We start from the raw sequence: 12,584 nt of genomic DNA, 5'->3' as shown, positions 1-12,584 counted from the left end.
AGAACTTTCTCACAGAACCTTCCAATGGGTCTCCAGGGTACCGTTTTCCACTATCCACCACTCAGGTCTCAGGCCCTTAACAGACCCTCCCTCCCTTCACTAGAGGTTTCTGTGGGGGTTGAGGAGAGGGGAATTAATTCCTGTTTCACTTCCCTCAAGGATACAAAGTGTGAAATCCAGAGGGTCCTTCTCTTGTTCACAGTGTACTCACAGGGGGCTGACAGTACCAGGGAGGATCAGCCCAACAGGCAAACATAGCCTTTTCTGTTTATAACCAGGTCAGCTTCACAGAACAAAAGCCTGGACTCCAGGCAGCAAGACCCTGTCTGTAGTCACAGTGGGCAGGAGGTGGCCTATTAGGGAAAAGACATGATCCTCCCCAACAAGGTCTGTACCTGTCCTGAAACAATAAGACACTCAGCGGGGCCAAGAGATGAAGTTCTTGTTTATTGTTGCAGCAACTCTTATACAGACATTAGCGTTCAGTTAAATAAAGGAGATAGCACATTAAATACATCACAACCCCAAACCAGACAACTGCGGCCACGGTACAGAGAAGGGGAGGGAGGGCCAGGACCGGTGACCAGACTGTCAAGAGGAAATACATTCAGTGGGTGTGCGGTGTCAACATTCCAGGCTCACGTGTAGATATATTTTATTTATATATTTATTTATATTTATATATAGAGATCATTGAGTTTTGTGTATACAAAGAACGATATTGTTACAAATACAATACTTCTCCCGACGCTTTACAGTAAGCTCTATGCACCCTCTTTACTGAATGGGAGTACAAGTTCATACTCTAGGTGTGGTGCTAAGTATGTACAAGAGATTTCATTCCCACATGGTCCTCACACACTGCCTTGATGGAGGGGGAAATAAAATCAAGGGTTGAGTGCTCAAGTGGACTCCAGCAGGGAAGGAGCTGATGGAGGTGAAACTAACCAACAAGTAGCCTGGTGAAGGTGAGAGTTGATACATCAGGACGAGGCGGCCCTTGGTTGTAAACATTGGTAATGGCCACACCACTGGGTGGAGAGACCCAGGAAGGGCTCTGCAGGTGGGTGGGTTTTCATTAGCTTGCGACAGGGAGCGTTGGGTGTGGTGGGGGTGTAGAGGGAGGAGGAGCAATGGGGGAGGTAGTAGGTTACTCTGGACTCCCTGAAGGCCAGTGTTGATGGGCAATGTTCAGAAAGCAAGCCTGTGCACAGGGACAAGGTGCCCTGGGATGTGCTCTACCCCTGCTGAGCGCACTCTGGAGAGGGAGGAGGGGATCCCCTGGGAAATGGGCTTCAGGCATTGGTTTGGGGGGTTTCTTCCTCTCATGACCCAAGGCTGATGGTGGGTGGCTCCCTGAAAAGTCCCCATTGGAGAAGGCAGAGGCAGGGTGGATTTTGGTGCATCCTGGGAAGACCAGGAGGAACAGGTGAATCTGGGAGCCCGTCCCCAAAGCTGAATCACTAGCCTGTCCCAGCACAGTGGCCAGAGTGGCTAGGGTAATTTTGTGCCTTGCATTTTGGGGACAGGCTGCTCTGCACGTACATCATCCCTGCTATGTGGGTGCTGAGATATTTACACATGTAACTACACACATATGGGATGTCAGAAGGGAAAGAGACCACCACCTCTTTTGGGACTTTCGGACACAGAGTGACTAACACTTGAGATCCCATTTCTGAGGTTAACCACAGGTAGGCTGATGTTAGCAGAGGAAGAACACATTTCAGCGAGGCGGGCCTGTACCAAGCTCCAACAGCTTCCACTCGGGTGTGAGGAACCACATTGATTAGCACAACAGAAAGTGATGCAGAAATACTCTTACTCTTATGCTAAAATACGTGAGTCCTCTAGAATAGCTTACAAATTGGCTTTTCAGCACCTCTTGAAGTTTCCAACATTTTTTGTGCAATAGGAATAGAAAGTATTTTCTCTTTCTCTCTCCTTAGGATGAAGATACTTCACTGTAATTACTTAGGGGTTGGGCAGGGATGTGCTCCTGGAGTTCCCATCCCGGGCCAATTGCAGGCAGGTCTCTCTGGTCCTATCTAGGAGCTTGGGCAGGTGCCCCAAGGGGCCACCCTGGGGACAGACTGGCAAGAGCCCTTCCAATGATTTTCCAAGGCTTCTGCTGTCTGAAATGTTGATAATGCTTCATTCTTGTTCTACCCACTGTCTCTTCTGGCATGGCAGAGATGGACTGCTGACTCTTTAGTATTTAATTATAATACTAGACTCTCTGAAATTTGATTATTTTAGGAAAGGCAAATAGAATTAGGACTGGGGTTCCTGATCCTCACGTTTATGGTGGGTTGACCTTGGGCTTGTCACCTGGCAGCATTCTGTTAAGCATCCTTTAAACAAGTCCAGGGTCCTAGATCACCCATCCTGGCTCCCATGGCCCCACCCAGCCAGTGCCCCACAGCAGTAGCAGCTCCTGCCTATATAGGACTTGGGGGCAGCCGGTGGCCACCCTTCATTGGGGCTTTTTTATTACAGTAAAACAGAGACTTCAGCTGCTGACTTCTTTCAAACATTTGGATTTTCTGATTCTTAATTCAGAAAACTCAAAGTCCAGGAAGTCCAGGAGGTTGGATGACATTGTTCTCTGGCTGAAGTCTCATATTTCTAAACTTGTTATGATCACTTTTCTCCCTTAAATCCCTCTGTTCTCTAGATAAATACATCCTACCTAACATTTGATCACTGAATTCCTATTTCCACAGACACAACATAAATATCCCAGATGCAGAGAACAGGGGTTATATTAATATTACAAAATATATTAGTTTTTCTTCCCCTGTCTCTACTGAGGTCATGAATGAAACAAAACGAAAACAAAACCAAGTCACACCCCACATGAAAAAAAAAAAAAAAAAAGAAAGAAAAAAGCTCTTTGGACCAAGAATAAGTGAAAACTGGCTCAGAATAATATTACTAAAACATCCACACTGAACTGAGACAGAATCCAGAAGTGTGGGGCACCTGATGCAAACACGACATTCCACACCAGCTGAAAGCTCCCTCAGACCCACCAGGCAGGGAGATATTTCCAGAACACATTTGGGGATTCTTAGGCATAATCTGAGGTCATTACTGACCCCTTAATTTTGTGGTTTATGGGCTATTCTGGCCTTTCAGGTATCACATCCTGCCTGGTGGTCCTGATGACTAGGAGGTTGGTCTCACCTGGGGCCCAGAAACATGCCATCACTCTCTTCTAGGAGGATAGTACAGCCTTCCCAGCCTCCCTTCCCTGCCTCCTTTCCCTACCTCCCTTCCCCGCCCCCATGTGTACAGGGGTGGGGGAGTCCGAGAAGACACTTTCAGTCAAGTGGTATCAGGAGGACCAGGCCTCAGCCAGAGACGGCATCTCTCTCAGGACAAGGCTGATTGGACTCTGCATGCCTGACCCCCTGCCAGGGCAAGGGGTCTCCCAGAGAGGGGCTGTGGGTTTCCAGGGGCTCTGTGTGCCAGATTTTTAGCTTGCCTTCCTGGTGGTAGAGAGCAGGGCAGGGCAATATGCATGTGAGATACTGTGAGAGCGTGTGTGTGTAATATACGGAGAGGCAGATGGCACCTGCCTGCATTATCTACTGACCAGTGACTTCAGGGCACCTGGCAGAGCTTCAGTTGCCTGGTGAATTGCCGCGCTCTGCAGTGCCAGGGCAGCCTATCCAAGGCTGTCACTTCTCCCTTTATCCTTATGTGAGGAGGCCTGTATTAGACCACATGTATATGTAGAAACTAAAACTACCTATGAAAGAGGTTGCAGGTTGGCTCAGAAATTCTGGGTGGAGATAACATAGGGGGCCCCAACTGCATGGTGGACAGTGCATACCTTTGATGTGGGATGGTCCCTGTTCCTGCCTCATTCCTGTCAAGAGATAGGAAGAGAGCAGAGATCAACAACTGAGTTTTAGGCACTGCTGAGGGAGCATCTGCACTGCCCCTGGGAGTTCCTTCTAAGCAGTCTGTGCCTCTTGGGGTAGGATGATCCCCCTTGGGCAGTGAGAGCCACCTTGGGACCCTTGAAGGTCCCATAAGATGGCCCTGGGCATATCCCTGATGGACGAGGGCTGTTATTTATCCTCAAGGGAGCACATACAAAACTTTCCTGATTTTAAGGGGGGGGGGGAAGCAAACTGGAGAGAGAGAGAGCAAAGAGGTCCTTGCGGATTCTTCTCTTCCTGTGTAAGACCAAATGCTGGGCGTGAGAGGAAAATGTCTCAGCGGACACACGGATGCAGCACAGAAACACAACCACGATGAGGAGAGTCCTCCATGCAAGCCTCCGCGAGGGCGAGCCAGGCACGCTCAGATGTAAACGGGCTGCTCCTGGGCCGTCAGCAGTCTGTACATGGCCGCTGGCATCGTCTTCATGTGGATCTGAGGGCAGAAACGCATGTGAGCATGGAGCGGAGGGGAGAGACGAAGCCTCCTCCAGGGAGAGGCTTCCAGGGTACCCACCCCAACAGGGACCGGACCCAGAGTGGCCCAGGAAGAACAGAACCCACAGGCTTTCTGTAATGCTCAGGGGTGATGTGAAGTGAACAAAGGAAACCAGAGAAGGCTTATTTTCCCAGTCCAATATTTTCATTCTGATCAGTCCTTGGCAAGACAGAGAACCTTTCAAATGGAAGGAAAGTGATTCGGCTTCACGGCTCCTGTCTCCTTTCCACCCTTGGCATTAAGAAAGCAACAGCCAATTAGCCTCAGACCCGCAGCCAGGGCTTCAGGAGAGCCACTGTGTGGGTGCAGCTTGACTCTAAGGGTTAGGTCTGCCAAGCACATTTGCAGAGAATAATGGGGGAAAATGGAGAAAACTTGGGAAGCCACCAACAGGAAAACTGCCACTCTGTGTGTGGAAGAGAAGGTGAGTGGTGACTTGACTTCAAACTGTTGTGGGGGAGCCCTCAGACAACCTCTTCGACAATGGGTTCAACTTTAGGTCTAAGATGGTTCCAGGTATTGAGGGGAAGGGACACATAGGAAGGTCCCTGGAAGGACTATGGGGATCAGGGTCAGCAGGATGCAAGGGGTACCAGATGGCTCCCTCAGCCCCTTCCCCAGCCCGAGCCTCCCTCCTACCTCCCCAACAGCATTGGAGAGGATGTGGACTATCTTCTCGTGCGGGGTGGCCACAACGCTCTGTCCGTTGATTTCAATGATCCGATGTCCCACGCGGACGCCTCCCCTCTCAGCTATTCCCCCTCGCATGAGGCTGCAGATCTACCAGAGCCAAACACCAGGTTACTCCTTGTGGGCAGCATCATGTCTCAGATCTCCATGGGGTCAAAAGACTCTCTTCCCTGGGACCCTTATCCCCCAGCATGCACATCTCTAAGAAGCAGATGTAGCTAGGCTGAGGGTATTTAAATCTCTTAGAATATTTTCACAGGAAATAGGTTCTGTAGGTTGACATGGCCACCTTGTTCATGTAGTTTGCTGGATTTCACGACAAGCTGAATCTAAGAATTAAGTCTTCCAAGCATATTTGGTGGGATTGATTGGGAAAAAGTTAATCCTCTGGGCCTAGGTGACAAGAGCTGCCTGGGCCTGTCACCTGGGTGCTAGTGTTTCAGACTGTCAGCCTGTGTAGCACAGGTTAGCATTTCCAGAGTCACAAGTGGGCTCAAACATGGAACTGTTTAAAGTTAGCAGCCTGTTTTATAGGGTCAACTGCATGAGCCACTCCACTTTGTATTCCAAAGTATGGCCAGTTGTAGTGGGGAGTCACCTTTCTGCTTTCCCAGCTCTGCAACCATGTTCAAACTTGGTATTGTGCAACCAGGCAGTGGATAGAGGCTCCTGGCTGCTGGCAAATGAGGTTTCTAGAGCTACAGGGTGTAGCTGTCCCTCCCTCCCTCTCACACTAAGCAACCCATTGTTAATATCTGAGCAACCTTTCTTTTTTTGTGGTGCTGGGAAATTCAACCCTGGGGTCTTGCACATGCTACACAAATGCTGTACCCCTAAGCTACATCCCCAGTGCCAGCTTTTAACATTACTCAAATATGAACAAAGCAAACAAGCATAAACAGGTAAAGGGATGACATCAGACCAAACCTCTGAGGAGTAACCCTGGTTCCTCTAACAGGCAAGCCAGGCTACTGAGATACAGAGACCACAGGAAACAGGGCTGGAAATTTCAACTCCAATTGGGAATTTCAAGGCTATTTCTAAACCTTACAACATACTTGGAATGAAATTTTAATTACTGAAGGACTCTTAATTGAAAGTTAAGGGAAGCGTGTAAAAAGAACAGGGTCCTTATGTTGAGAAAGATAAATCCAAAGAGAGGGCAGTTCCATCCAAAACCCATGAAGGCAAGGTTACAGATGGAGACCATTGCCACCACAGCCCGGAGTTACTGTGAATACAGAACAAGGCAAACCAGGGCATAAAGGAGTATTATTGAGGACAGTTTGTTTGGGATGAAGGAAGGGATACAGCTAGTTGGCAACGGCTGTAAAACACTGTGAATGTATTTACTGCCACTTAAATTGTTAGCTGTAAATTTTTGATCATATATATTTTACCACAATAAAAAAAGAAAACATAAGGAAGTACTATTTAAGGCAGACAGTCAAGTGATTAAAAATACTCCATTCCTGAAGCTAATTCAGGCTAAAACGGTGACTGGGCTAAGCACAGATCAATCCTGCACAACAGCCCTGGGCAGGGATTTTGGCCTGGGGTGCACCCTGGACCCCTGGGGAGCTTGAAGCTGAGTGAGCAGCTCTCTCTGCCCTGTCCTTGGGAGTGTGGCAGTTCAGCAGGGGCACTGAGTACAGCCAGGAAGATAGCTGCAATCCCAGAGAGGAGGCAGCCCTTGGCGGGGACATCCCATCTACCAGGGGAGCAGCTGGAGGGCCTCTTTGCCAAACTCTGCTCCAGGGCCTGTCTCTTCCCACGTAGAATGGCACAGAATTCTCTGCTCAAAGGAAATCTACCCAAAGAAGGAGCTGAGTGGGTCTTTATCCATTTATCTCCTTCCCTTAGGGATGCTTTTGGGGAATGGACTAGCTGGGGGGAAAAAATAAAACAAGAAACAAAAACAGAACATGGCTATGTTTTTGTCAACATTTGGAAAAGTGTGTGAAGCGAGTTGCACTTACAATTCCGTTCTGGACGCTGAAACCCAGCTGGTAGCGAAGGTCTGGTCTTCTGATTAATACCGTGGTCACTGGAGGGCACCTCACGATATTCAGCTTGACTCGGGACTGATTCTTTAAGCCCTTAAACAAGAATAGTATACAGTGGATATGGTGACCCCTGAGGCAGGCAGAACAAATAAGAGCAAACAGCATCCAAGGTCGAAGCCGTTCTAGGACGCCTGGGAGTGTGTGCTCCAGTCCTGTGCTCTGGAGGCCTTATCACCCCAGGGGAGGAAACAGTAGGGCTCAAATGGAGCTCTTTCAACCCAGGCAGAGATCAGAGTCAAGTGGGCAGAATCTTCATTTTGGGAAATGGACTGTGTTCAAGGACCCGATGGAAGTGCAACTATGAGAAAAAATGTTACATGGGCTTTCTGGCTTGAAAGATGAAGGATGCACCCTCTGTCTGGTCAGGAGAGAGAGGAGTGGGAAATGGAGTCCCAAGCTCGAGCAGTGACTCCTAACAAAGGACGTCTCATTCATAGCAGGTGCATGGGGACTGTTTTCTCTCCTTTCCCCATCCTCTCAGCTGTTGGAGATTTTTATGGTTTATGGACATTCCCACAGCAATTGGGGCTGCCATTGGTCTCCATCTCCTGGGGAGGGCTTTAGGGTGGGTGCTGAGGGAGATGAGAGGAGGAAAGACACAAAGGTCAGGGTTTCATGACCCTAGACCACACAGCCCTTCCTCTGTTAGAATGGAACGTGGAAGGAAAGCTAGTCTTTGAGGAGGAAAAGGAAAAGGGTCTCAATCTGAGTGGAGCTTCCTCCACCCCACTGTGGTTTAAGGTGAGCTCAGGCTAGACTCTGTCACACTCAGAGCTGTGACAGGCACTCTCCTCTCTGCAGGAGCATCTGCTTTAGACCACCAGCACAGAGCTCCACGTGCCTCCCTCAGGCCCAACCACCCACTTGTCAGCTTCATCCAAGAGAAAGGTGCCAGGCAGATATAATCAACCCTAAAATTATGCCCACCTTTCAGCTCTGCCTGGTTTAAACCTGCCTCACCCAACTCCTGCTTGCTCACGTGTGCATAGATAGGGTGGCCCAAAGCAGGAGCTCCCCAGTATGTTTTAAGTTCTAGGGCACAGAGAAAATTTTTTGCACTTTGGGGTAAACAGAAAACACTGTTGTGGTTGGAGGCCCTGCTGTTCCCCCACCCCCAAGCTTCAGAGCAGAGGTAGGGGAGGTCTGAGCTGGGAGTGGGAAGCTCCTGCTGGACCTGACCCCAGCTTGAGTTGATTAGGAAGCCACTCAAGGTCAGCCACAGTCCCTCTTCTCCAAAGGGCCAGGGTTGAAGGGGAGAAGTGGCTCCTAACAGGCAGTACTTGGGGTGGGTGGGAACCTCTGCACCAGGCAGAGCTAGGGATTCAGGGACAAGGCGGGCTTTACCCATGCCCATGGTGCCCATTAGAGACAGTTCCCCATCAGTTCACAAGGGGACCAGCTTGTTCACTCCACAGGTGAGGTGCAAGGATCAGTCTGGGGAGAAGGATGACATAATCCATGAAATTTCTATAGACAGGGACCATTTGCCTTGTATCCTGTAAATGGAAATATGCAAATTTCATGGCTGCTACAAAAATTTTTCTGTGGGAGGTCAAAGCTCATATTCATATTTTGTAGATGAGAATGGATACATGGACACGAAGGGCTACTCCAAGGGCTCCATGAGGTCAGGAACAGAACTGCAGATCCCTGCTCGGGCCTCTACCTACCTCACAAACACCTTCCAGCCAGGAGGTGAAAGTGGGGTTAGGAGAACTTCAGCCCAGGCAGAATGGTGGCAAGGGTGTGACTTGCTACTCCTATACCAGAAGAGAGCCACACATGTTTTGCTTTAGGTCAGTGGGTAGTTAGGGGATCTTGTGCCACTGGTCATCTGGCTTTCTATATCTGACTGACAAGGATATAACCAGTGGATCTCCAGGCCCATGCTAACAGCATCAGTGACACTTGGCCATGTGTTAGGATTTGGGGCTCCACTCCAGACCTACTGAATCAGACTTTGCATTAACAAGACCTCCCATACCTCTGCTCTGGAAGATTGGAGGTGGGGGGACAGCAGGGCCTCCAACTACAGCAGTGTTTTCTGTTCACCCCAAAGTATACATTTAATCTTAAGAACTGGTGTAGACCATGGCAAACACTGGCCTCAATTGTGCCCACGAGACTTAATTTCTTAAAGAGGTGATTAGACCCAAAGATGTCAATTTAGGCCTCATACCCGAGGTCTATATGCTCCATAGAAGCAGGTACTAGCAAGGTTGGGGAAAGGTGGATGTCTGTTCAGCCTGGTCCCTGGGTAGCCATCTCTGGTGTTGAACCAGGTGTGAGCACCCCTTGGATCCTGCTGCACCAAACCCCAGCCCAGTAGTGGAAGCAGATGAGCCATATCAATACCAACCACCTGTCACTGAGCACTGGTTCTTGCCCAGAAATACCTGGAGAGTCACAGGAATTGCCTTATTTAATCTCCCTTTCTGTCTGGCAGCTATCTCAGTTTTATAGAAGAGGAACTTGAGGCTCAGAGATACTAAGTGACTCACCCAAGTTCACACACAGCCAACTTTAACCCAGGTCTGCTTTCAGAACCCAAAGTACTTTCTCCTACATATAAAACTGGAGAGTGTCCTTCATGATTAAACCTTGCTCAACCATGTAGCCAAGGATAGCAAAAGAAGGAAAAAACCCTATGCCCTCAAATCTTATTCCAGTCTTGAATTAGGGCTGTATTTTTAGGTCACTTTCCAAGTTATTCTGGGCTCATGGTCCTCGTAGTCCTTCCCCTGGATTTCCTGTGCCTTTTAAGTGACACCAAGATGGTTCCCTCAATGTATGAATGGGACTCTGTTTCCTCATCTTCAGCTTCTGTTCCCTCAGTGCTCTGAATTGCTGTATCCAGGGGGACATGAGCCTTCCAATGAGTGCCCTTCAGCTTGTGGTGTCCCTGTACCATGTGACTTGGTGTTCATATGCATGCTGCTGTCATCAGTGTGTGCTGGGGGTTTGGAAACATTTTAGGGAAATACACTGGTTAAGAAAATGGTGTTTTCAAAGTGGAGCAATGGAATAAGCCAAGAGTGGTTTTCTCAGGTGGAAAAGACTGCAAAGGATCCGGGTTTTCTGCAAGACAACAGTCCCATCATCCACATCCATGAGGGGCATGGAAGTTGTCTGTTTGCTCCTATTGGATGGGTGGGCCAGGTGAGGAGGACTGTGGTGGTGTCAGACCTGGGTTCCAGCTGTGCTCTGCCACCAACAGCGGGATCTTGGGTGCGGTGCTCTATCTTTCTGCTGCCTCAGTTTCCTAATTTTCCCAACAAATGGTGAAGCTCACAGAAGGTTCTGCCACTTTCAGTTTCTATGCCTTCACCCCTTTTCCTGTGTGGTTTTCTAAATGCCCCAGGCTGCAACAAAAAATCTCAACCCTTATAATTAAAAACAATCTATTCTCTCACATTAAAATTAGGTTTCTTCTTCAGGGAATTAGGTCTTTTCTTCTTTGGGGCCGGGTATGGTGAAGGGCGGCTTAATGTCATTCATGCATGTATCTCACTGACCACTGACTTAGAAAGTGGCCCATAATTTTTTTTTATGTGCCAAGAAATGTGTTAGGTCCTGGGTAGAATAAGCCATCTCTGGGCCTCCTGGAGATCAGGAAAGGGGCAAGAAACGAGAGGTAAGAAGGCTAAGACGGGAGCCTATTAGAATCATAACCTCAGATAAGCATCGGCCTTAAATGTTTACACTGGGATTAATGAGGATTAAATAAATAAACTGGGATTAAATATTAACCACTGGAATTATTTAGGTGTGCTTGTGTGATACAGAAAACAACAGAACATACTGAAAAGCAGGAGAGTGATCCTATTTTCTTAATGTTACAAAAAAAAAATTCACATTCCTCTGGTAAGTTCTTTCCTTTTATGTGAATTGATTTAAGATGCCTGCTCAGTCCCTCAGTGAAAGAATTTCAAGATTGGGGAAAATGTGCTGCAAGATGAGGCTTAGAGAAATGGCAATTTGAAATAACCAGACCATGCCTTTGCTCTGCTATTCCTAATCAATGTTTCAAGTTGGGTCCCATTAACTTAGATTTCTGAGCTGCCATTTTATTGGAGGTGCCAATTAAATAAACGGTCATTTCATCCCCATGACAACAGTGGAATGGTGCAGTAAATTAAGAAATAGGGTGGGAGAGGAAGGGCAGGGAGGAGGGGAGGAAAGAGAAGCCAGAATGGTTTCTATAGCAACAGGAGAGCAGAACCATGATCCTATAGAAGGAAAGGGAAACGGTGCTCTAGTTTCAAAAAGAACAAAAATCCAGAGGGCAATAGCATGAGCAGAGAAGATGCTAGCCTGCTTCACCTACCAATAATTATGCTTCAGGAATGAATTATAACAGAGAAATAAGAGCCAGGAAAACAGATAGTTTGATATCTGTAACTCCACTCTAGAAATCTATTCTTTCTGTGTCTGGGGGCAGAGGAGGTCAACACACTGCTTTAAACTCCTCTTCCTCAAAGTGTGGTCTGAAGGTAGGCGATATGACCATCCCTGGGAGCTTGTGAAAAAGGCAGAACCCCACTTGAGACCTACCAAATCAAAACTTGCATTTTAACCAGCTTGCTGTGCGACCCACATTAGTTTGAGAAGCACTAGAGTTGCAGCTGCAGAGGGCACCGAGACCTACTGAAATGGGATCACCAAGCACCAAAAGCCCAGATAGTGCCCTGCAGTGGCAATGAAGGGTGGTGAGGGCAGTGCCTTCAGCTGTCAAGGTGCAGGCAAGAAGCGGGTGCTGTCTAGGGAACTAATAAAATAGTAATAAACCCACTTGAAGTCAGTCTGTGTGGTACTGGCAATTCTAGCTGTTATCAGTGATTAGCATTTCCCCCCAGCCGGGCGAGGCCACAGATGGGCCATCTCATTTTCCCATTCAACAAGGTTGTGTGTTCTGGGGCACTGTGCAAGCTCCGTGGAGTCTAACTGGGGCTTCCTGCCCAGTGCTTCTTTGCTGAGCAGAGCCACAAGGCAGCAGTTTTCTTACTCTCCATCTCCAGCAGCTACATCTCTTTCATCGTTGCATGGTCTTTTAATTTTCTGAATCCATGGAGACTCCACTTACAGACATTTAAGTTCAGCTACTCAAACAAACCCTCCCCCCAGGAAGCTGCTTGGGTAGCTGTATTCCCAGAAGCTTCCCTTTCACCTTGCGGCAGGGATCTGTATGACAGAAGCGGAGTCTCCAGGTGGCAGCAGAGGTGCCAAGTCTCACAAGCCCCTCATACAGTCTGTGTCCTTTGGAGACTGGCAGGGAGGGTTAGGACTCACTGGCCATTTGGTGGGCCCTGGGCAAGTGTCTGTGCCTTCAGGGTCTCAGATGACTCACGTGAACCAGGTGTCAGCCATCATCCTTGT

General features: G+C 48.4%; 1 protein-coding gene across 2 annotated transcripts in view; it reads right to left on the bottom strand.

The window, feature by feature from the left end:
* Positions 1 to 425: 425 nt before the first annotated feature.
* The window catches only part of Apba1 (amyloid beta precursor protein binding family A member 1), a 204,638-nt gene continuing 192,479 nt past the window's right edge, over positions 426 to 12,584 (bottom strand). For both annotated transcript variants that reach the window (XM_027940135.2, XM_071600583.1), the window contains exons 11-13: positions 7,122 to 7,241; positions 5,092 to 5,232; positions 426 to 4,389 (exon numbers count right to left, since the gene is read on the bottom strand). In XM_027940135.2, coding sequence (XP_027795936.2) covers positions 4,318 to 4,389; positions 5,092 to 5,232; positions 7,122 to 7,241 — 333 coding nt within the window. In that variant the 3' untranslated portion in view covers positions 426 to 4,317. The remainder of the gene's footprint in view (positions 4,390 to 5,091; positions 5,233 to 7,121; positions 7,242 to 12,584) is intronic.

Source organism: Marmota flaviventris, chromosome 13 (assembly GCF_047511675.1).
Source record: "Marmota flaviventris isolate mMarFla1 chromosome 13, mMarFla1.hap1, whole genome shotgun sequence".
NCBI classification, from domain to species: domain Eukaryota; kingdom Metazoa; phylum Chordata; class Mammalia; order Rodentia; family Sciuridae; genus Marmota; species Marmota flaviventris.
Note: the sequence above shows the minus strand (reverse complement) of the source record. Positions and strands in the feature narration are given on the sequence as shown.